The 24373-nt window shown below is 45.1% G+C and overlaps 3 protein-coding genes across 6 annotated transcripts in view; 2 read left to right on the top strand and 1 right to left on the bottom strand.

Annotated features, from left to right (window-relative positions):
* Window positions 1–26: 26 nt before the first annotated feature.
* On the top strand, window positions 27–10821 carry AIMP2 (aminoacyl tRNA synthetase complex interacting multifunctional protein 2). Of its 2 annotated transcripts, none has more exons than XM_036897082.2 (4): window positions 27–283; window positions 6534–6740; window positions 9285–9516; window positions 10299–10821. In XM_036897082.2, the coding sequence occupies exons 1-4, from the start codon at window positions 149–151 to the stop codon at window positions 10685–10687; spliced, it is 963 nt and encodes a 320-aa protein (XP_036752977.2). In that variant the 5' UTR covers window positions 27–148; the 3' UTR covers window positions 10688–10821. The 2 variants fall into 2 exon arrangements, with proteins under 2 accessions (XP_036752977.2, XP_036752978.2); XM_036897083.2 differs by having other exon boundaries at window positions 30–163.
* On the top strand, window positions 9397–21772 carry ANKRD61 (ankyrin repeat domain 61). Of its 2 annotated transcripts, none has more exons than XM_036897080.2 (3): window positions 9397–9516; window positions 19064–19161; window positions 20668–21772. In XM_036897080.2, the coding sequence occupies exons 1-3, from the start codon at window positions 9514–9516 to the stop codon at window positions 21608–21610; spliced, it is 1044 nt and encodes a 347-aa protein (XP_036752975.2). In that variant the 5' UTR covers window positions 9397–9513; the 3' UTR covers window positions 21611–21772. The 2 variants fall into 2 exon arrangements, with proteins under 2 accessions (XP_036752975.2, XP_036752976.2); XM_036897081.2 differs by lacking the exon at window positions 9397–9516 and adding an exon at window positions 16928–18165 and having other exon boundaries at window positions 19067–19161.
* Window positions 10817–24373, bottom strand: part of EIF2AK1 (eukaryotic translation initiation factor 2 alpha kinase 1) — a 34327-nt gene continuing 20770 nt past the window's right edge. Inside the window, exons 11-15 of one of the 2 annotated variants that reach the window (XR_008992234.1) lie at window positions 22303–22403; window positions 16834–16948; window positions 16545–16627; window positions 15254–15483; window positions 10817–11826 (exon numbers count right to left, since the gene is read on the bottom strand). Coding sequence is in view for 1 of the 2 variants with exons in the window: in XM_036897078.2 (XP_036752973.1) it covers window positions 11698–11826; window positions 15254–15487; window positions 16545–16627; window positions 16834–16948; window positions 22303–22403 (662 nt within the window). In the remaining variant the exon portion in view is untranslated. Of the gene's footprint in view, window positions 11827–15253; window positions 15488–16544; window positions 16628–16833; window positions 16949–22302; window positions 22404–24373 lie in introns of both variants that reach the window. The other variant, XM_036897078.2, reaches the window with a different exon arrangement.

Genomic DNA, 24373 nt, shown 5'->3' on the forward strand with positions numbered 1-24373 from the left:
AGCCTGGACCAATTAGAGCACAGGGACTGCGCTCTCCCGAACGCCAGCAGCCGGGTCGGAAAGGAAGTGGCCGCAGTGTGTCGTGGTGCAGGACGGTTTTTGAGCGTTCGTTCATTCACTCGCTACCTTCGCTCCTTTGGGTCCCACGATGCCGATGTATCAGGTAAAGCCGTATCACGGGGGCGGTACATCGCTCCGTGTAGAGCTTCCCACCTGCATGTACCGGCTCCCCAACGTGCACGGCAGGACCGGCAGCCCTGCGCCGAACGCGGGCCACGTGCAGGTAGGAACACGCGGCCCCTGCCCCACCCGCGGCTGTCCGATCAGTGCGCATGCGCGAAGACCCGAAGCTCTCCCAGTGCGCAGGCGCCATTGCCGGCTAGTGGGACTGCGTGGACTGACGTCCGGGTATCTGCAGGGTGACCCGAGCTGTCAGACGAGCGCCCCATGCGCCCGCTAGTTCCGACTGACTGTATTAAGTTTGCTTGTTACGAAGTTTTACCCACAGGAAAGTGGAAAGCACGTAAATACTCGTTTGTGGAATTTATGGCGAGCTCACTATCACCACCCCCCAGGTTGACAGGTGGTCGGCGCGCACCCGTTGCGTGTCACCGGAGGCCCCAACCTGAGTGGTTGCCGCGCCCAGCTCCGGATGCGAGCTGAGGCCGAGCTGAGTCGGATCCACCAGGTCGGGTCGGGCCGTGTCGAGTGCGCCCGGCCTGTCGCGTCTCCACACCGCAATCAAGAACCTCTCTGCTCGGAATCGAGCCTGCGGCCGGAGCGCTGCGCGGGTTACCTGCTGAGCTCAAACGCGTCCGTCGCTTTCCCATTTGATGCTGTTAGGAAAACTGCAGGGAACAGGCTTGTATCCCAGTAGCCCTAGGGTGTACCTGAGCCCAGGGGGCTGGTCTGGCTTCCGCTGTGCACAATGCTCTCCAGCGCGGTCATACCGGCCTCTGCTCTCAGCACGTTCTGGTGCTAACACCTGCCTGAATCAAATAGGTGTGTACTGGTATCCTGATGTAGCTTTAGTTCAGATTTTCCAGACGTCTAAATCAGTTGAGCGCACTTTTATGTTTATGGGCCATTTTGATAGCCTCTTGGAAAGTATCTGCTCAAGCCTTTCCACTTGATGAAAATAGGCATCTTAGGTTTCCCGCGGGAGACACCTCTGTACATTCTGACTGAAGATGAGTGCACAGGTTACTTTTGGGGTTCGTTTTCCTACTGGGTGTTATCCTTCACTGTCTTGATAGCTTTCTCCTGATTGGAAGGGAGGTGGTTAGATTAGTTTTGAACCAAATGATGTAGTTGTTGTCCCACTACAGAGCTCAGACAGTAGCAGGTGTGGTTCAGTGCCCCTCCACTGGACAGTCCCCGTGGAACCTTTAAAGAAAACCCAGAGTGGAGAATGTCACATCTCATCTGAGACCAAGTCCTTTTTTTTCCAGTCTGCTGCTTAACTTCCTTTAGCTTTTGACTGTGAACTAATGTGGAAGACACCAAGCCCCACTTTTCTAACAGATGATAACAATGTGGATCGACAGATAATTAGAAATCAATCATATCCAGGGTAAATGAGAGCAACAGAAAGAATAAACTGCATTTAAATACACATAAAACAACTGGTCAAACACACTATGCCAAGTCACAGTCTAGTCTGACAATAGGCCAGCACTAAAAGTGGAGTAGACTGAGAGGGGTGAGATCCAGTTGTGCAGAGGCTCCTAATCACTGGCCGCGTTAACACCCACAGGGCCCATTGCAGATACTCTGCTGTGGGTGTTACCTCGGAGTTTAAGTCCAGTAAGTACTTCTTTGCCCTGGTTCATCAACGACCCTACTGACATTTGTAGAAATGAGCAAGATTGTGCACAAACAATGCACAAAATACAGGCCGGTTGAAAGAGGTTGGAAATACTACTCAGAAGGACTATCATTGATTAACATGAGGTTGTCATCCAGATGGTAGCCCTCCCTACCTGTCACACATCTTGCATGCAGACTTACTTCCCCATCAGCACCTAGTTACTTAATTGCATTACTCAACTCTTTACTCTTTTTTCTCCACCCAGAAGTCTTATGTTTCTTTGCTGTTTGTTTTTAATAAGTGAGTACAGAGGAGGAGAGGGGAGAAAGTGGTATAAGCTCTGGGGGAAATAGGAGGTAACCAGATGAGAGAAGAGGGAACAGAATGAAGAAAAGCCCTGTGGTGGGTGGGGACATGATGGGTTTTAGGAACCCAAAGGCAGCATGGTTTGAACAGAGACAAGGGGGAGAAATATGTAAGAGGAGGTAGCCAGAGGACAAGTCATCTGAGCCATTTCTCAGGCCAGGTTAAGGGCTTTGCTTTTTAGCCTAAGCAGTTACCATGGGGGAAGAGGTGAGGGATCTACATTTGTTTTCATCTCTCTGGCTGCTTTCTTAGGGGTGGGTTGGAGGGATGGACTAGGATGGATGCTGGAAGTTAGGTGAAAAGTGGTATCCTGGATTTGGGCTGTGGAGACTCACTTAGAAACCAGTGGATTCCAGAAAATTGATAGCATCTGCTGACGAGTTGGATGTGTAAGAGGGCTATTAGGAGTGACTACGGGATGAAAAAGGTTCCTAAGAACATCAAACTTAGCAGCACACAAGTGTGAGCAAGTCCTCCTGCACTTACATGGTATTGTGAGCACATATTTAACAGTAATCTCAAGTCATTGCCATATTGATTATTCTATTTAGTAAAGAGCATTTTCCCCATACTTAACATACTTTTTGTTTCTCAACTCAAAATGGATTATCTGTTATGAGAGCTTGTGAATTTGGAAGTAGGTTGTACAATGTAAGGTTTCTTATTGTTTTAAAGGAAGTGTGTAGAGATGTGAGATTTATTCCTCAGCAAATATAGGTTACTTACTTTGTACCAGTCACTGTACCAGGCAAGAAAGATACAAAGATTCAGTGAATGAAGGATGTAAGTGTTCACATTTATGAAGTTACACATTATAGCAGTGACGACGTTCTAGATAATTCTTAAGATATGACTGTCTTGCCAATGGGTTTCAGCCCCAGGCAAGTTCGCTATGGATTCAGTGTGACCAAAGAAATGACAGTAAAATGTTCTTGCGGTAAAGTTGGTTACACCCAACTTTATTTCCACAGTGGCAGGTCAATCACTAAAATTCCATTCACTCAGAGTGAGTGTACATGCAGCTAGCCAGTCTCCACCTCTGGGCCTTACTGCCTGCACAGCTGTCCCGCACAGCCATCCTCTGGGCCTCTGTCCTCGGTGCTGCCACCAGCCTCTGCTCTGCTCTCCTGCAGCCTTGCAGCCATGCCACCATGTCTCCCATACCACTGGGTGGAGCTCTTTATATAGAGTCAGTAGCAACGTATTGCCCACAAATGTGTAGTGAGCTAGTCAACCAGGGCCAAGTGAGAATCCTGGCCATAGGAACTTTCATTTTATCCACACTCCACCCTCCCAGGATTCTCTCCTCTCAATCAGTGTGCCCTCAGTCCTCTGCAATGTTCCCTGTGCAAGGAAGCAGGAACATTGTAATCAAACTCCACAACAACATAATACAGTATACAAATAACAAAAATTACAACAAATTATAATAACCCTCAAGCCTAAGGAGATCCATTGCCACTAAGTAGTCGTCCTGGCTGTATTATTTGGACCAGTTCTACTCAAATGAGTTAACCAAAAGAACCATGGGTGGGCCTTACAATACCCTCTTTCTTCAACCTATCCAGCAAAAAGTCTTGCAGGTACACAGGCTGATCTTGTTGTTGTGTCTCTGACCTCTGCCTCTTTGGTCTTAATGGCTTGAACTGCTGCTCTGGTTTCAGTTGTTGCCATAACTCTAGTAAGATCCTATTTGGCTTCCCATCTAATTTCTTTTCATATGCTCCTATATTAAATCAACCCACATCTGGGTCCTCATAACCTTCATGAAGCCCTTTAAATTCTTCTTGTGAGTAGCAGACCTTATTTCTTTCTGTGTTCTCATTGCTTCAGCTTCTCCTAAGTCTGCTACTATACTTGTCACCTCGCTTATGGGATGCCCTAAGTGAGGGGAAAGAATGGTCACTAGAGACCCAAAGAGGGATGTGGGAACCATTTGAGGCACAATATTTCTCATCCCAGTAGTGAAAGGCTCTTTGTCTGGGCCATGATTCTCTGGACTGTAGATGGTATTATGTCTAGCTCTTGTAACACCTGTTGGAGTTCAGCATACATCTTCCATCTAGCAGGAGAGGATGGTAAATCACCCTGATTGGGCCACACAGCACGAAGTGCAGCCATAAGCCAATTGAGGAGGGAGTGATTTCCTGGGGTCTGATGCCCACTTTGTAACCACTGTCTCAAGGCAGGCTGCACTGTCAGGGAAGCCAGCTTTCCCATCTCTGATCCAGACAGAATAATTCCATCCACCCCTAAGTCCCGCAGACGCAGGAGCCAAGCTGATATTGACTCCGAGGGCTTCTGCCTAAACCAGGAGCCCAAATCCACCAGCTCAGCCTGAGTATAGGGGTGGACCATAGAGTGCTCCACGACCTGGGGAGGGGGCTGCTCCTCTCCTTGGGGAACTCTCGGCTGCTGGGTCTTTATTTTCTTTACAACCACTGGGTATGTTTTCAGTACAGGAGGGGCCAGTGCCTCTGGCACCACCCCTTCATCCTTCCCCAGCTCCTCCATTTCAGGGGCTGATGGCACCTTTGTCCCTCCCCCAAGTGCCTCCTCTGCTACATCCTCTACCTTTTCTACTGTGCCTCGCAGCAATGTTAGCTCAGTCTTCAGAAGCTCTCTTACCTTCACCGCAATGCTTCACAGCTGGCATTCTTGTGCCACCTGCGCCTGTGCTTCCCTCAGGAGTTCGTCTTTTTCCTTGATGGCCTTATCCTCCTTCAGAGCACCTGGCAGTGCTGCTGTCTCCTTCTGTAAGGAATCTTTTACCTCTTCAATGGCACCTCACTGCCGGCGTTCCTGTGCTGCCTCCTCTCATATCAATGCCATTTCCTTCTTCAAGGAATCCACAGCAGTTTGCAGCTCACGTTCTCATACCACTGCCTCTCGCATCAATGCCATTTCCTTCTTCAGGGAATCCACAGAAGTTTGCAGCTTGTGCTCTTGTGTCACCATTTCTTGGGTCTTTTTCAGGAGCATATCCTTTTCTTCTGTAGACTTTTTTATACTGTGAGAAGCAGCCAACCCACAGTCTCTGCTGCCTCACGGGCACTCTGTCTCTCAAAAGACCTACTTACTATACTAAGGGCCACCCCTACTGCCTCAGGTTTCACCTCCACTTGCCTCCAGTCCTGGGGTGGGGCCCAGCCCTCTGGGAGGCAAGCCACCTCAGACCACATACCCATTGGGGGACAATCCACTCTTTCCCCATTCACAGGGGCAGCCTGCTGAAGTACCCCTCCCATAAGGGCAGCCTGTCTTTTTCCTGGCTTTCAGCCCTGGGCAAGTTCACTATGGATTCAGTGTGACCAAAGAAATGATAGTAAAACATTCTTGGGGTGAAAGGGTTATACCCAAACTTTATTTTCATGGTAGCAGGTCAATCACTAAAATCCCATTCACTCAGAGTGAGTCTGCATGCAGCAAGCCAGTCTCTGCCTCTGGGCCTCTGCCCACACAACCGTCCATCACAGCTGTCCTCTGGGCCTGTCTGCCTGCACAGTCGTCCCACACAGCCATCCTCTCGGCCTCTGTCCTCGGTGCTGCCACCACTCCAGCCTCTGCTCTGCTCTCCTGCAGCCTTGCAGCCGTGCCACCATGTTGCCCATACCACTGGGCGGAGCTCTTTATATAGAGTCATTAGCAACGTATTGCCCACACGTGTGTAGTGAGCTAGCCGACCAGGGCCAGGTGAGAATCCTGACCACAGGGATTTTCATTTTATCTACAATGGCAGTGCCAGTACTGCCTTGAGAATGATTTGGGGAATTCAGCCATGGACGTATTTCAAGTCAGAGAACACTTTTTTTTAACCTGTGTGTGCTTCATTTTTCCTTCTGTTAGTATAAATTATGTTCTTATCCCCCCCATCTATTCTAGCAAAGTATTTTGAACTAGTTTGTATTAAGATAAAGAACAAAAATTTGTTTTCATTTTCTGTCCTTTTCTGTTCCAACTAAGTTACCTGAAATGAGTCATACAATTTCAAAGTGGCTTTAAGTCACATTTTTTACTTATTTTAAAGCATTTGTGGATAAATTGCCAAGATCTGTTGGACTATGGGAAAAATGAGTTGATTCTGCTACTTCATTTTATTATATTCTTTTAAAAATATATTCTTTGCATAGAACAGATATCACAGTCTCATATTTCAAACCTATTTGGTGTAAATACAGTTTGCTGTATTAAAATTAAGTTGCATCAGCCATTAATGACTACCTTAGGATTTGACTAAGGGACAATCTGATATGCAGAGGAGGTTTGATGACTGGAACAAAGTAGAAGACAAATGATCAGATGTAAGCAGACTACTTTGATGGCAGAGGAATGAACGTTTTGATGTTGATTTGCTTAGGAAGAGTCTGACCCATCTCTTCAAGCTCTCGAGTCCCACCAAGATGACATTTTAAAACGTCTGTATGAGTTGAAAGCTGCAGTTGATGGGCTGTCCAAGATGATCCAGACGCCAGATGCAGACTTGGATGTAACCAACATAATCCAGGCTGATGAGCCCCCTGCTCTGTCGACCAGTGCATTGGACTTAAATTCTGTGCTTGGAAAGGTAAGTGCATTTGGAAAGCTGAAGAATGTCGGCACACTAGGTTGCTGTTAGTGCCCACAAATTGTACTGTGCCTGGGTTTTCTAGTTTTCAAAGGAGGTAAAACGTTTTTTTCTCACTAAATGGTCATACCTTTGCACGGAACAGATTCACGAGCTTTGAGTAAAGCAAAGCGAGCTCTAAAGCCGCTACTTGACTTCTCAGATCCTGTGGAGAGCAGACAGGATCTGCAGGCAGAGAAAGGAGTCAAGAGTTACAGCTCCCTGCCATTCCAGGCAGCCTGTGACACGGGCCAGGGTGGGCTTTGCCCCAGTAGTCACTAAGCCCTGGAGGGAGACTTTACAGCGTTGGCTCAGTGCTTCTCAAGAGTCCAGCAGTTGACTCTGACTCTAGCCCGACTTAAAGTTTTGTCTTCCTAGGCACAAAAATTCCACCAATCCTTGTGAAATACATTGCTAGAGGCCAGTCACAGTCTCATATTTCAAATCTATTTGGCTTAAATTCTGTTTGCTGCATTAAAATTAAGTTTCATTAGCCATTAATGACCACTCTAGGATTTGACTAATTTAAGGGACAATCTGATATGCAAAGGAAGAATGTCTTTTTACAAACTGGTATTTATTTGAGGGTGCAAAGGGTTTGCCCCAAAATCGCATGCTAACTCTCCTCTAGAAGTGGCCATAGAAACAGTACTTCTTAACGACCCGAAAAGGGGAGGTGGTGTTGCAGCATCTCCCAGGACTCAGGTTTTTGTAACCTCCGTGCCTCTGCACTCCTGTATTCCTTCATCTTCCACGCACCAAGCACCCGGTGAGACTGACCAGGCCCCCAGGAATCCAGGCGTGTGGATGTGTCGGTGATGGGGTCACCATGCACAGTTGTGCCATGAGTCAGGTGCTGGGAAGCTTCCCAGAGCATGTAGTGGGTGCTCAGGATGAATTCGTATACTTCGGAAGGCCTGGCATCAAGCAACACACCATGTTCAGAGAACTGCTAAGCATTCCTCATGGCTCAGTCAGGAGTGGCAAGATTAGAGGCCACGTTGTGGCAGGCTTTGTGCAGAAAGCCAAGGAATTTGGCCATCATTTATATTACACAGGTTCATTCATTATCAAGAGTGAATAGAGAGTGAGAGTCTGCATCTATAACGGCAGCATGTTTTGTATTTTAGTTAACAGTTCTTTTCAGACTCTTCCCACCTCCCATCACCAGTGACATTTTGAGCCAAGACCCTTTTTTAAGGGTCTCTTGATTGACATGCAACTCAAACACATATTAATGCAGAAACACGACCCTGTTGGGTGATGAAGTGTTAAAGAGTTCATCAAGTGAGTAATAGCATGTGATTTTTTTTTTTTTAAGTCTTTAGTTTCTGGACCCAGTGCAGGATTGCGAGGAGTCCCCCACACACACCACCAAGCAGGCTGACACTTGTTTACCCAGAGACAGCATCAGATTCCACAGGTTAAGGGTTCAGTCCTGCAAGACTGCAACTTCAGATAGCAGTTGAAGGCCCCAGGCTGTCACCTGTGTTGCTGACTGACTGGCAGTTCCAATGACCCCCTCCTTAGGTTCAGTTAATTTGCTAGAGTGGCTCACAGAACTCAGGGAAACACATTTACCACTTTATTAGAGGATATGCTAAAGGATACGAACCAACAGCCAGAGGAAGAGGTACATAGGGCAGGTCCCCAACTAGGGAGCTTGGGGCCCTGCTCAGTGCCACGTGGAAATGTGGTTTCCCGAAGTGAAAGGTCTACAAAAAGGACCAAAAGGCTGTCCTTTGGTTTTTGTGGAGACTTTGTCACATAGTTATTGGCTGAGGCATTGGCTGATTCAGCCACCAGCCCTTTAACCATGTGGTTGGTCCTTCTGGTGACCAGCCAAGGGTGGGGTACAAAAGGCACCCTCATTTACTTCTTTTTCTCAGGTCCGTATTTTTTTTTTTATTAAGGTGTCATTCATTGATACACACTCTTAGGAAGGTTTTACATGAAAGACATTGTGGTCACTACATTCACCCATGTTACCAAGTCCCCCACACACACCCCATTGCCGTCACTGTCCATCAGCGTAGTGAGATGCCAGAGTCACTACTTTTCTCTGTAGGCACCCTCATTATAGCCAGATGCCTGTCTCACCTGTAGGGCTCTGAAGCATTTTCAGGACTGAGTGAAAACCAAACATATCTGAGAAGTGTGCTTTGGTCATCTGAATGATCAAATACGTATTTCTTATTTTCATTAGATCACACCTAGGGACAAGTAAGTATCATTCCTAATATGTTATTTTGCTTGACAAAAAAGTCAGCTTTTTGTCTGTTGGGGGCCAGCAGCAGAGGTTGAGGGGCTGGCGTCGGCTCATCCTGCCGAACTGAGAGTGCTTGGATGTCACTTCCCAGGACTCGTTTCCCTCAGCCACGAGGTGGGGGACAGTAGGGACTTGAGGATTCCGTTCAGTAACCCTGGTTAGGCCCTAGGAATAGCGCCCAGTCGTTACATGCCCAAAGTGCTATTGACGTTATTCATTGTTCGGGTTTCTCCCAGGACTATGGGGCCCTGAAAGACATCGTGATCAACGCAAACCCCGCCTCCCCACCCCTCTCCCTGCTGGTGCTGCACAGGCTGCTCTGTGACCGATTCCGGGTCCTGTCTGCCGTTCACACGCATTCAGCCATCAAGAGCGTGCCAGAAAACCTCCTCAAGTGCTTTGGCGAGCAGACCAAAACACGGCCTCGTCATGAGTATCAGCTGGGTTTTACTCTGATTTGGAAGAATGGTAAGTTTGAGAGAGAAATGGGCTACGAAAAACGCCCCACTGGATGTCCTTCAGCTCCTATGCGGTCAAACTGTCTCCAAGTCTGGAGGGCTTATGGGGTAATTCTAGATGAGGAGCACAGGGACTCTTGCCTTGAAGACACCCCCCACCTCCAGGAGGGTTAGTGTCTTTGACTGAAAGTACAGTGTTAGGGGGCTCCTGGCTGACCAGCCGGGGCAGAGGCATAGCGGCTGGGCCACCTCACCCCCACATTCCAAAACCTGCACTACAGGGACACTGATGCCATCTTTCCAAGTACCCTCACAGGATGGCAGAATAGCGTTTATTCATCATACCACTGATGGATGCCTCTCCCGGTTACTCTGTATGGAGGGGAGTGAATGCTATTCATCCGGTAAAGGCCTCCACTGCCCTCAGAGTGGCTGCGAGGGTGGAAAGAGCTGCCAGCCTGGGTGATGGGGCTCCTGGTTTCCCATCCTCATCTTGAAAATCCTTAGGCACAGGAGTTGGAGTAGATGGTCTGAGGTCCCTTCTAGCTTGAAAACGATCACCATCAACTACCAGAAATTGTTTTAACATATAGTTACGTTATTTAAGCATACAATTTGAACTTTAATATTACACCTTATTTTGGAGACAGACTAGAAATATGGCTTTCTTCTTGAAAACACACTTGCCCTTTTCCCCGGGCCCCAATGAGGACTGACTCCCTTCCAGGCTGTGCCCGTCCTTCTGGGGTGCTGCTCTTGCAGACGTCACTTGGTGTGTTTTTCTCCCTTCAGTGCCAAAGACCCAGATGAAGTTCAGCATCCAAACGATGTGTCCCATCGAAGGAGAAGGCAACATTGCCCGTTTTTTGTTCTCTCTGTTTGGCCAGAAGCATAATGCTGTAAATTTAACCCTCATAGATAGCTGGGTAGACACAGCAGTTTTTCAGCTAAGAGAGGGAGGCAGTAAAGAAAAGGCCGCTGTGTTCCACTCAATGAACTCTGCTCTCAGGAAGAGCCCCTGGCTCGTGGGGAACGAACTCACTGCGGCCGATGTCGTGCTGTGGTCTGTGCTCCAGCAGACGGGCGGCTGCAGTGAGATGGTGCCGGCCAGTGTGCAGAAGTGGCTGAGGGCCTGCAAGAACCTGGCCCCTTTCAGCACTGCCCTCAGACTCCTTAAGTGAATTTTAGTAACTGGTTTTAAAGGGCTTAGATTTAAAAGAATGGTGCTGTTTTATGCCTGTCAGTAAAAGGACTTGTATAAAAATCAGTCTTTATTTAGGCCAGTTACCAAGTATCAATAAAGCATCATACAATTTGTAGGTTTCATTTTATTTAAAATTCAGCATCATGTGCAGCATATAACAACTGCCAGCTATGTGGCAGACACTTCGGGATACAAAAATGGACATATCACATCACTGCCTCTGAGGACTCTGGGCTGGTGGGGAGCCAAGTGCTATAACACAGGATGCCATGGGAGGAACAGGGTAGGGCAAAGGCAGGAAACACTGCTGATAGCTGCCTTGAGACCATTTTGGGGGCAAGAAGTACAAAGCTCTGAAAGGGCGTGAACCGGGGATAGTGCTAAGCTAAAGGGGAAAACAAGCAGGCTGGATGATGTATACTGTGCTAAAAAGCAGTTTTATCTTGGAGGCAGCAGGGAGCCAGCAGAAGCTTTTAAGCCAGGGAATCGCTGATGTCTTTCTGGAAATGGAGTGGCAGCAGTGTAAAAGAGTTAGAAAGACTGGCACCTGTCAGAACTGGAACAGCTCAGCTGGTGTACAGGCCTAGGCTTGGCCAGTGATGGGATGGGGAACATACTTAGGTTTCTGCAGAAGAAACTTCCAGAGGAAGACTTGGTCAAAGAGTTCAAAGGAGAAAAATTAAGGATGCTACCTGAACTCCACTTTGAGAGACTGCATGATTGGTAATATTCAGAAATCCTGGGATAGGAGAAAGGAAAGCAAAATAGGCTTAGTTTAGGGCAGTCTTAAGTTCAAAATGCTAGTACACAATAGAGCTATTTAAGGAAAAAGTGGTCAGGGCTATTTACAACCACTTTAATTTAAAGTCGTATACAAGCTTACTAACTACAGGTACTGCACCATCTAAACCCTAATAGAAAATTTACATTCCCGTTGACGATTTTGCTTGTAAGTCCACTATCATACTCGTGCCTAATTATTTACAGCTAGCCAGGCACACCATCTTGTATGTCATCCTTAACCCCTCTGTCCTGAGAAAGGAGGCTTAGCTGCTTCTTTAGTTCTTCAATTTCTTTTTCTTGCTCTAGTATCTTCATCTGTAGAGTGAGATTAACCTGTAAAGAGAAAATTATAACCTCCATTAAAATAGCTTCTTCCCTTTTAAATATACAGGCACAACTGGCTTTGCACAGCTCCAACATGCATGAATCCCAGTTAGCACAGTTAAGAGAAATGACACCAGTCACCCAGCCACACGGTTCAGGTGTCAAGTTAACACAACACAGTACCTGCCTGTAACTGTGGTAGCACCTCAGTCCACAAAACCCTGTAAATGACTGATGTACGTCATGGTCAGGGTCCAGCCACACCGCTTCTTCCCAAGTTGGCTGGGCTGGTCAGTGTGCACATTAGTTCACACACAGGCAACGTGTGTAGTTGCTTCATCTCGCAGTGATAAACCCAAATTTTAAAAAATGGATCATTAACAGAACTGGCCCACAGAGATGAAAGTGCAGGAACGAGAGGTGAGAACTCGGGAAGTTAAAGTCGAATAGAGCATAACTGGTGTCAGGGAAGACCACCTGGCCGTGGCAACGGGTCCTGATGCCACGGGACAGACTAGGCGTGCAGCCACGGGGCTAAGGAGGCAACTTACCCACAAAAAGAGAAAGAGCATGAAGATGGTCCAGAGAAAGAGACACTGGCAAAGAATTTCACATTAAAAGAATTCTCAGAGGTATTCCCCAACATTAAAAGTACATCGGATAAAATGCTGGAAGCTGGTCCAGACTTAGAAAGGAGTACGATGATTTCTTCAGGCATAGGAAAGGTGCTCACTCACATCCTCAGTTCACGGAGTGATGAAGGCAGCAGCGTTCAAATTACAGGTGACCCTTAAACACCTTGGGGGGTCAGGGGCACTGTTGCCACGTGCAGTCAAAAATCCACTTACAATGTTGAACTTTACTAATAACCTACTATTGATTGAAGCCTTACCAATTACACAGTCGATTAACATTGTGTGTGTATGATATACTGTATTCTTACAATAAACTAAAGAAAATGTTCTTAAATTGCAAATCTCCAAAAATTTTTCCAATATATTTATTGCAAAGTATCTGCATATAAGTGGACCCACACTTGCAATGTTCTAATATTTTCACAATCATCTTTAAAGACCACAGCACAGCTCTTAACTTCTCCCATCGATTGAGATCCCTTCGTGTGCTTTGAGCTACGCATAGCCATATTTACAATCTTGCACTACCCTGCAGAGCGAGGACTGCTGGGTATCCAAAGTCCGTCTGTGTAAGTATGGATAGGCTGCTTTCTAAAAATTCCACAAGAGCGGAGAAATCCTTACCCTAAATACCAAATTACTGTGGTTTCCAGTAGCTACCTTCACTGAGTGAGAAAACCTCTTTCACATGAGGTGATATATAATCACGGCTGCTGGTTTCAGACTCAGGAAAGACTACACGCGCCTGTTCACCACTCGCACTGCTAGAATTCACCTGAAAAGCATAGTAAAACAGCACAGGAACACTTGAAAATTTCAGCCTTAAATAGACTGAAGCCAACTCAACAGTTACTCTAAGTGGTTCCCAGATGTGCGCCAAAATCACTTCAAGGGTTTGTTAAGGCAGATCACTGCCCCTTGCCCCCACAAGACTTCTCCCACGACACGTCAGGTCAGGCATGGGGGAGGGCCTGAGAATTGTGTCAAGTTCTGGGAGATTTTACGCTGCTGTCTGGAGACTGCAGTTTGAGCACCATGCAGAGGCAGTGCTGCTCAGCCACTGTACATAGCTCCCGAACCAGTATGTCTGGAGCACAGCCGAGATCCTGCGTTTCTAATAAACCCCCAGGTAATGCTGAGGACCACACTCTTGAGTAGCAAAGCACTAGAGAATCTGTAAACACATCTTGAGTCAAGTTTTTGCTAAATCTTAGAACGTCCTACATCTAAATTATATAAAGAGCTCACACACCTCAACAAACAAAAAGCAAATAAGCCAATTAAAAAATAGGCAGAGGAGCTGAACAGACACTTCTCCAAAGAAGAAATTCAGATGGCCAACAGGCACATGAAAAGATGCTCCACATGGCTAACCATCAAAGAAATGCAAATTAAAACCACAATTAGGTATCACCTCACACCAGTTAGGATGGGCACCATCCAAAAGACAAACAACAACAACAGTTGGCGAGGACGCGGAGAAAGGGGAACCCTTCTACACTGCTGGTGGGAATGTAAATTAGTTCAACCATTGTAGAAAGCAGTATGGAGGTTCCTCAAAAAACTAAAAATAGAAATACCATTTGACCCAGGAATTCCACTCCTAGGAATTTCCCTAAGAATGCAGGAGCCCAGTTTGAGAAAGACATATGTACCCCTATGTTTATCACAGCACTATTTACAATAGCCAAGAAATGGAAGCAACCTAAGTGTCCATCAGATGAATGGATAAAGAAGATGTGGTACATATACACAATGGAATATTATTCAGCCATAAGAAGGAAACAAATCCTACCATTTGCAACAACATGGAAGGAGCTAGAGGGTATTATGCTCAGTGAAATAAGCCAGGTGGAAAAAGACAAGTATCAAATGATTTCACTCATCTGTGGACCATAAGAACAAAGAAAAAACTGAAGGCACAAAACAGCAGCAGACTTACAGAACCCAAGAAAGGACTAACAGTTACCAAAGGGATAGGGACTGGGGAGGATGGGTGGGAAGGGAGGGATAAGGGGAAAAAGAGGCATTACGATTAGCACACATAATGTAGGGGGCAGGGACACAGGGAAGGCAGTATAAGTAGTGATTCTATAGCATCTTACCACGCTGATGGACAGTGACTGTAATGGGGTATGTGGTGGGGACTTGATAATACGGAGAGTCTAGTAACCATAACGTTGCTCATGTAATTGTATATTAACGATACCAAAATTAAAAAATTTTTTAAATCTTAGAATGTCCTAGAGGAACAGAATGGATGACTCCTGTCCCCAGTGTGTGCAGGCTAGAGATCACCCCTTGGCCCTTCAGCGGCATCAGGAGAAGAGGGAAGGGCTGCCCTGAGCCACACTGCAGCACAGGACTGATAACATGTGCACGCTGAGACCTGCGGTTAGCTGCTGTGGTCTCCACCCCTGCCCCAACCCCCGAGAATCACGACCATCTCCTACCCTCTGGTATGTGTTTCATTATTAGGTGGTATGTTATAATAACTTAGCAAAGGTTACAGTAATTTTCCATAGTTGGAGGCAAAAAACTAAAGGCTTTTGACTTAGCAAGATGGGGCTAGAGATGGAAGCCTATCATCACAACTTCAAGAACAGTTGGCAGAGGTCATCTTGCTTTCCTGGACCATGAAAACAGCTGTGCTCCTGGGAGCTCTGAGAATGGGCTTAAATAAATACTATTTCCATAAGCCTTATTCAAAGCTCAACTGTTCATGAAATAGGATTCACAGTGTAAACAAATTCTAGTTTCAGCTTCATATTTTCCCCAGAATTAAAAATATATATACATACATTTCCAGAATTTTGGAAAAGTTCACTTTGCAGCAGCTGAATGGCAGACGGTCTCTGAGATGAGTTCCTTATAGTTAAGTACTGGATATACTTGGCTTGTACAGGACACCTTTTACTGAGGGATTCAGGTATCTGACCAGTTCTTAAACCTGTTAAAACCTGTGCTCGCTCCATCTCAGTTCCAAATGGCTGAAAGAGCTCCAGCAGAATCACGCCCAAGCTGTACATATCTGACTGGAAAGGGGGGAAAGGTAGTTAGTAGCACCACGCAAAGTGACAGTAACACTTCCAGCCCCACCCTCTCAAACACAGGAGGATTTCTGAGAAGGATGCTTTATAGTCTCTCCAGCGAGGGGAACAGAGCAGGTAAGCTCTGTTCCTCAGAGGAAAGTGCCTGCCAACTGGCTAAGCCACTGCCCTAAGGGAGAGGTGACCAGTCCTGTCACGATCCCCAGCTCTTCAATACCAAAGAGGAGCCTCTGTGGGCACAGAGCAGTGAGGGCCAGGTGAGGGGCAGGGATAATCCCCACCCATAGCACTGCTGCCACACAACTGGCTCCTCGAAAACCCGGCCTGGCCTGGCCTGAGAAGCCTGAGCTCAGCATGGGCGCCAAGAGTGCCCCTGCCGCCTGCTCCGGCCTCACCTCTGCCCACACTCAGGGGTTCTTGGTAAAGTTTAACAAACTCTACATAAAAACCTGTGTTTCTTTTCTTAAAAATAGTTGTTTTAGGAAGGTCTTTACTAGATAGGATTTTAGGAGCAGCCATGGTTTGTTTTGGCTGCTCTTTCCCAACCACCAAAAAGCTGAATGAGTCACAAATAGGAAGAAATTTAATTTATTAGGCTGTTATTTTGAGAAGAGGACTTACTTGAGCATCCCTTCAAGGAACAAAGTGGACTAAGCCTTTCCAGTATCCTCATTCTCCTTAAAGGGAGTCAAGTGTCACACTTCCTGGTAACTTTATTTAGTTTGAAAACAAGAATGAAAGGCAGAAAATAGGTTTCTCTGAATTCTAGCTTCCTGAGGTGATCAGTGGCAATTTAAAGGGAAAGCTCACTTGAAAAATAATTTGGGATACCCACAGATTTAGAAATAACATAGTAGCCTAAAAACCGGGGCTGCCAGATTCAGCTAAGAGTGAGTCACTCTGAGGTAAGAGAGACCAGATTTTATACTCTGGTATGCCCCAGAGCACCTCCACGTGAGTGCCTCCCCTGCGGTTACTGTACTTTTTATTACTATGATGGCAGAATGAGTCCACTGAAAGGGTAAGAAGCAACAAATACCACCTTGGCGTCATACTCGGATCCTTCCAACTGTTCAGGTGAGGCGTACAGACAAGTACCCACTCTGGAGGTATGTGCTGGTGCTCCTATCATTTGAAAAGCCAAATATTAAACACTGCAGTGTTAACACTGTCTACCCTAAGGCATGCTGGCTCTGAGCAGGGCACTGTAGCTCCCAAGGGAACTTACTCTGCTATTAAGTCTCTATGACTCTCTTTAAATTAACTGACAGGCTCAACATGTCTTATTTTTAAATACAAAAAACAAACCACCAACACCAAAGTAGACTTACTCTTCTCGTTCCTATTGGTCCAGTCTGTGTTCTTTTGTATGATGTCTGTGCAGGCCAGACCAAAGTCTCCTATTTTGACTTGATGATCAGGGCCATGAAGAAAAATATTTCTGGGCTGTAAAAAGAACAAGTCAACTGCCTAATGTTCTTAAAAACAAATTGCAAAAACATATAAGTATTCAAAAGTTTTCAACTCAGGAGCAAGTACCCCTCAAAAATTAAAAAGCAGAGCAGTGGTTCTCTAACTCGGCTGCTTATCAGAATCACCAGAGGGGCTTTAAAAAATCTCAAATGTCCATGCCACTCTCCAGACCAATTAAATCAGAACTCCTGGGGATGGATGCAGGCACTGACATTAAAGTCTCTGGGTTACTCCAAATTTGAGAAGCACTAATGTAGTGCACGCTTTGTAAGCAAATGCTCCTCCTCAACCCCGAATGGACAGCAGAATCACCAGAGAAGCTTTTAAATACTACTGTCCTCTCCACACCCCAAGGCAAAGACTGTTATTTTTAATGGAAAAAACTTTGGTGTTTTTTTAAACTCCCACATGACTTTTATGTTAGCCAGGGTTGGAAAGGACCACATCACACTAAGACAGTACACATTTGGCTCTAATTAAGCAACCATCACAGACCCAAAACGTCTCCCAATGAATCATTTATCTGCCAGTAAAGAACACCTATACTGGGGAGAGAGGGAAATTCCACTAAAACTAAACAATATTTAGGTTGAAAGCTGGGCTTTCTTACTTTAAATGTAGTAACTTTAACTTTTTATTTTAATGTCTTTATTCCTGTTTCAGCTTTGTTAGTTTTTTGAACTAGAGCTGAATGGGATGAGAAAATAGAAATAATCTTATGTGCCAGATGACCATTTGATATGTTTCTGTGACTCAGTAGAAAGTCCTAACAACGGTGGTTACATTGGACACTGTATGATAGAGGAACAAAGTCTGAAAAAGTTTGGCCCAGAAATAAAAAAGAACTGTGTTCACGGATACAATTCTGGAACGGTTCTAGAACTGAACTCAAGGGTCATAAAGAGACTCAATCCCACCAATCCTGTAACAAGTCTCCCCTGAGCCCTTACGTCCTCACTCTTAACGATTTTCTCATGGGAAACATAACCAAGAGAGGCAGCAGGGAACTAGAGGGGGATGGTGCTCCGTCCCTGGTGGAAGGCCCACGCACAGAGCTGCACACTGAGCTCTATGCAGCCATCATGAGGGAAGACTGCACCGCGATCCAGGTGCTCCTGAGCAGCCACCCCATCAACCAGCCTGTGACTATTCTAGCCAACTCCACCAGCCACAGATTCCTATCGACCCAGGTACCCTCTTTCCTGCTCAGGCACTTTCACAAATGAGGCGTGATGCTTCACAGGGACTACCGCCTCATGAACCCACTAAACCCCGTGGTGACCTTCCTGAGCCCAAGGTGGGGCAGGCCACGGCAGGTACACTCACCAGCCAGGGGACTGCCTTCCTGTTTCCACACAGAAACTGATGGCGACTAGAGCTTGTTTGGCTGGAGGAACATCAATGTTATCCTCTCAAGTGCACCAACAGGGATTGCATCTGTGTGATGGAATTACTTTCCTCTGTTTATACATACACTTTTTCATTTTTAAATTATTATTCAATACTACCTTTATAATTAATTTTTTTTCCCTGAAGTCACCCTGCCCTCTTTCCTTATCTTGAAGTCATGCTATAAAGCCTATACGTATGCATTTTAAGAACTGGCAGAAACAGCTCTTCTAATCAGACAGAACATAGACTGTGTTATCTCTGACACCCTGAAAAGGCAGGTTTTACTCCTGATACTGTAACTCTGGTAAAGTTTAAAAAAAACACAAAACCTACGTGTCAATCACCCTGAGGGTTAACTTAAGGACTATGTCATGTAATAGCAATTAGGTTTAATTTGACACTATGAGCTCTTCCCAAGAATCAATTTTTAAAGCTTTCAGTTATTTCTTTGCCTTGGTAAATCTGCATTTATGCAGACCAGATTTTATACTATGAAATTCACTGGTCTGGGGTTATTAAAAAAAAAGAAAAACAGGCAAAAAATGAAAAGGAAAATTTCAATGCACATACTATAAAAAAAACTGAACTAACAAGATACTAAATATACTCATTTCCTCTGAAATAGCCAACTAACACAATTATTATTTCTCACTGCATATGGCTGCTTGTAATATATTTTGGTTTTTCGCCCTGAAGCAGACACAGTCCATCATGCCCATTCATCTGGCTGCCAAATACTGCAAGGCACAAAGCCTGCTTTGTTTATTAGAACATGGTGCTGACCCAGAAATAAGGTAAGTTAACTCAACAGGCGAGCGTATCTAAATGAGGATACACGCGACTCAGATGCTGCTTTTCCCAGTCATGCCTGGACTCTCCCATTCTTCGAGGTCTATGGACTGTAAATGATCATGTTTCGAATTAATCAGTTTCTTCATTGACTAGATGAGATACTCTGAAAATTGGAAACAGTGCGAGAACACAAATAGCCCACTTAGAGCATGCTGAATATGAAGTACTCAGCAATGGTGGTGTGGAAATGCATGACAGGTCTCAGGGAGCTTAAAAACCTAAGTTCGAGATGAAATGTAAGGAAATATAAAATAGGTAATGGCTTTTTTTGTTCATTACCCTCCTCACTGTAGCCTAACACTTCTTCAAAGTTTACCTTGCTCACTAACAGGTTTTCTCTCCACCTGCCCCAATGCCTGAGACTTAGTAGGTGCCCAATAAATACCATCTGAATGAATGGAGGAATTACATGGTATAAAAATTATTCAACATTCAAAGAAAGTTAAGCCCCAAATCCTTACTTTGCTCCAGAAGAGCCCCTGACCTGCCTTGTTCTCATGCTGTACCCCCACCTACAGCTCTCCCAGCCCTCCCACAGCCACCCCCCTCCTTCCCAGCACAAGCTCACTCCATGCTCACAGGGGTTCCTCAGGACACCCCTTCCTACCCTTCAAACCATAGGCCATCCCTCAGGCCCTCATACCTCTCTAGAATTCTGCCCACTTGCTGCATTGACATAATTGTTATGTATGTTTAAGTTGCCCATCCTAGATGGTCAGCCCTGCAAAGGCAGGACCACATGCTGTTTCGCCGTGTCCCTAGCACCTAGCATAGGGCTTTGCACTGATCAATCTCTGTAACCTGAAAATCATTTTCTAAACAGTTGGATGTTCATAATAAGCCTTCCCTTTTCTCTGCCAAAATAAAGTAATTTTTGGAGGCAATCCTGAGGGATTCAGTAAAGGACTAGATGAGAGCCAAGTTGTAAAACACTTATCCCACTGCGCTGGAGTAGGGACTGAAGATGAAGTAGCTTCACAAACTTCAGAGTGACTGGGGGTCTCCGACCCCAACCCTGTCCTACCTCTGAGGGAAAATGTCAGGGTGAGGCGCAGATGCAGAGCCACTAAGAACAGTCAGGGGGAGTTGTGGCCCTTTATGGTTCACATATCCGGCAACTCTCAGTGATAGTGACAGCCACACAGCTTTACTGAACGCACAGCACCGAGTGCTGGGCACAGAAATAACTATGACATGGCCTTCAAGAGGCCAGTCCTCGCAGGAGTAACCAACCTGAAATCAACCGCTGTGGGAAGCTAGGCCCCTCATGCTATGATACCACTCTGTTCCCAAAAAACACTGCGATATCCTAGCAATGCAGATTTCAAACAGGTTTTAAAGTAACTGAGGGGGATGATTTTTAATAAACGTTGCCTTCTTAAACACTAATTCTTCCAGACCTAGCTCCCACTGTGAATTTAGTGTAATCTCCGACCAACCCATTCCAGGGATTCAAGGGGCCTTACCACCCTTCACCTGATGCTACTGCACTGGCCCATCAGTTCTACCATGTGGACAAAGCTGGGGAACAGAACCCAAAGGACTCTGACAAACACTCAGAAAGACGCGGTCAGGTGCCTCCTCATTTTGTGTGAGCACGGAGCTCACGTGAACGCTCGGGTGGACGACAGTAACAAATATTCGCCCCTCCACCTGGCCGTAGCACACGGAACCTCTCCGGTGCTCTCCATTCTAGCCCAGAAGGGTGCCCAGGTCAATGCCACAAATGAATCCAGCATGACGCCCCTCCACATGGCTGCAGAGCTACTGAACCAGGAGATGACGGAAATGCTAATTGCCTGCGGAGCAAACGTTAACTGCGCTGTCTCTTGTACGGGGAGCACGGCCCTGAAGCTGGCGGTGTGCACCGCATCCAGCAAAGCAGGCCGACTGCTGGCAGCGGGGGTGAGCTGCATCCATTCGCTGCTGACTCACGGAGCCACAGTAAATGCCCAGGACCATGAAGGTCAAACAGCTATCCACGAGGCTTGTTTTGGAGGCAGAGAGGCAATAATAAATCTCTTGCTCGAATATGAAGCAAATGTTAACATATTAACAAGAAACGGGGAATCTCCGATATATATGTACCTCCAGCACAGTTCCAATTTAAGAGACAGGGTACTTCTTACCAAACTACTCTATTGCTCTTATCCTCTGAGACTGACCAATAACCAAGGGGCTCTACCTGCAGGAATCATGCTACCAGAATTCCACCTGTTAAGGGAAACCCTCATAAAGTTATCTCAAAAACTATTATCCCTAGAGGATATCTGTAAAAGAGTCATCAGTAATATTTATGGTGAGAAACACAAACATCACTTGAAGCAACTTCTCCCAGTGAAGATGTGGAATTCCATATACTGTCATGACTCAGCTTACCTCCTGAAATAGATCTCCAAACTCCACAGGCCAGAGAATTTCACAAACTCAAACCACATTTTTTTGGCTAGACATATACCCAGAAAATATTTAACTCATCATCTTCTACATCCCAAATGAACAAATTACTGGTTCTTAAACTTCTGTCAAAAAATAAAATGACTTGCACATTAACTTTTTTTGTTCCTAAATAGTCCTTTAAATGCATTTTCCAAGATTTAATTTTCACCTAAAAAGCAAATTAATCTAAAACTTTCCAGCCAAAGAAGTAAATATATTTTCTTTTTTGATTCTCTTTTGTGGATAAAAATTTTAATAGGAATTATAGATTTTTAAGAACAGCATAAAAAATTTCCCATTACATTTCCTTTAAGGTGGATAATTATTTTTAAAAATTTTACCTCTAAGGCTGCAATATGTGAGCATTTTTGTCAGCATTAAGCCTATCAATTATACTGGTACTCAGAGCACACTTACTACCTAAAAAACAGTACCACTATTCCACAGAGAATTTCCAAATGCCCAAAGATTACCACTCTTAAATTCAAACTGCAGTTTTCAAGTTCCAGACCTATGGAACAATGATTTATAAAAATGATAACACCTAAGTAAATGAACATAACTTCATTTAATTCAATGAATTGATAGCACATCATCCCTGATAAGTTTCCATTGCTTCCAGTGATTCTGTCTCCACCACTTACCTTCAGATCTCTGTGTACAATTCCCATGCTATGTATGTAAAATACACCCTGCACCAATTCTTGAAAAATTTTTGTCGCAACACTGGCCATAACATAAGGACCTTGGAGTTAAAAAAAAAAAAAAAAAGTAAAACTTTTTTTTTTTACTTACTACATTAACATTTAAATGTTAAATAAAGCTCTAAAAACATTAAATACATTAACATTGTTCGTATTTTTTCAATAGTCAACATTCTGAAATGGCTTCAAACCTAGAAATTAGCTGCACTCAGCTGGCAAAGCAGCCCTCACAAACCAGCACCTAATGGCTTATGGACTTTATGTCACCAGAAAGAGAGGACCTTTAATTTCATGCAGAGTCCCTGTACTGAGTAGTTTGTAAACAATTCTCCGGCATCAAGTGGCTGGATTAAATTAGGTTTAAGTCCCTGCCAATCCCTGACATCTTGGGGTTTAATGCTAATAAACCTGGTCTCCTAGCCCACTGTAGATTAAAGACCTTGTGACAAATAACAGAATATGCAAAAAGACAAAACTGTGTTAGCTCAAGGGGTGAGTTTCCATTACCTGAAAGATTTGGAATGTTGCATTTTCCAAAAATGACTGACCAATGAAAAATGAAATATATGCGGGGGGGGGGATTTAATTAATTCATCAATTAACATGATGACATAATACATGAATTTAGAGGGTGGAGAGGTTTTGCAGGACTAAAGTAAACAAAATTGATGAAGAAAAAAATCCTGGAGTATTCCAGCCAAGTGAGCTTAGTAATGTCATAAGAGGTTAGGAGCACTTCTTGACTCAATCCCGTTAAGTCATAAACCTAGTATTTACCTTCAAGTATCAGAACACCACTCTCCACTCCTCCCTTCTCCTCGGAAGCCTGCTTTGTGCTGCAGCTCACCTAGTCCACCCTCTCCCTTACGTTAGCGAGCATGGAGCGCAAAGAACTCAAGTACTTAACTATGGTTCTCATTTTAACCCAACACATCCAAATGGGGGGACAACCCATCAGAGGGCTCAGAATCACACACAGACCTAATCCAGGGGTAAGGTTCCATTCACTCAGTGCTACATCTCTAACCCTAGAAAATGGGGACGATCCACTTTACAGGTGAGGAAACCTGACTTGCCCCAGACCTTACTGCTGGTAAGGATGAGAGTCAGGATTCCAACCTGGGTCTGTCACTCATGGGATTGCTGAGAATGAGGAACGTAAACATACAACTGACTGAAAGCTATACACACAGAGCTGGAATACTACAAAGTTAAACTTTTTATTTCTAAACACTTTTAAGAAATACATAACTAGTAGTACTATACATATTTTGGCTTCCGTTTGAACAGGTTTATGGTACTGGATGGTATAAATTAAGAGTTCTCACCACATACATCACGAGGGACTCGGTACTCACTTTCCAAATGGAAGTGTAAAGATCAGCAACCACACACAGGACTTGACTAAACTAGTCTCTTCTTCACAAACACACCTGCACGTAGCACTATGATGCTCAGGCAGCAGGCGGAGGACATGACCTGACAGGGCACTGCACACACCCCACACACTACTTGCCTCAACTGAACCAAGCAGAGCCTGGCATGTCCTAATGACAGAGCAAACTAGAGAAGCTCGGGGTGTCCAGGGGCTGCTGGAGGAAGACACGATGTTTCTGTCTGCATCAGAAACTAGCCAAAGATTTTGAGTAGGTTAACTAACTAAATACAGGTTAAGTAACCTATATTTTAGACCAAATAAAGGGTTACAGTGTCATTAGGAGTGAAGCACAAAGAGTTCATAATCAACATTTGGTTTAGTCTTAAGATCAGGTCACTTGCATCCCCAATTGCAGTAACTGAATACAATGATTTTTAACTCTAGCTACTACACATGAGAATCAAGAGAACTTTCAAAAAAAAAAAAAAAATACCAAAGGCCAAGCCCTATCCAGACCAACCGTATATAAATTACTGCTGTGGTCCCAGACAACAACCTTTTAAAATGGAAAAACTGAGAAGATTAGGTAGAGTTCCCGCTTACCCCACACCCACTTTCCCATTATTAACACCT

This window comes from Manis pentadactyla, chromosome 10, assembly GCF_030020395.1.
Source record: "Manis pentadactyla isolate mManPen7 chromosome 10, mManPen7.hap1, whole genome shotgun sequence".
Classification (NCBI taxonomy): domain Eukaryota; kingdom Metazoa; phylum Chordata; class Mammalia; order Pholidota; family Manidae; genus Manis; species Manis pentadactyla.

Bases quoted from the DNA above. Each gene is read 5' to 3' on its own strand.
- AIMP2 (XM_036897082.2), top strand. From the start codon at position 149: ATGCCGATGTATCAGGTAAAGCCGTATCACGGGGGCGGTACATCGCTC. The intron at 284-6,533 runs GTAGGAACACGC...TGATTTGCTTAG, and splicing joins CGAACGCGGGCCACGTGCAG to GAAGAGTCTGACCCATCTCT. The intron at 6,741-9,284 runs GTAAGTGCATTT...GGTTTCTCCCAG, and splicing joins TAAATTCTGTGCTTGGAAAG to GACTATGGGGCCCTGAAAGA.
- ANKRD61 (XM_036897081.2), top strand. From the start codon at position 17,950: ATGGGAAACATAACCAAGAGAGGCAGCAGGGAACTAGAGGGGGATGGT. The intron at 18,166-19,066 runs GTACCCTCTTTC...GCCCTGAAGCAG, and splicing joins ACAGATTCCTATCGACCCAG to ACACAGTCCATCATGCCCAT. The intron at 19,162-20,667 runs GTAAGTTAACTC...AACCCATTCCAG, and splicing joins GGTGCTGACCCAGAAATAAG to GGATTCAAGGGGCCTTACCA.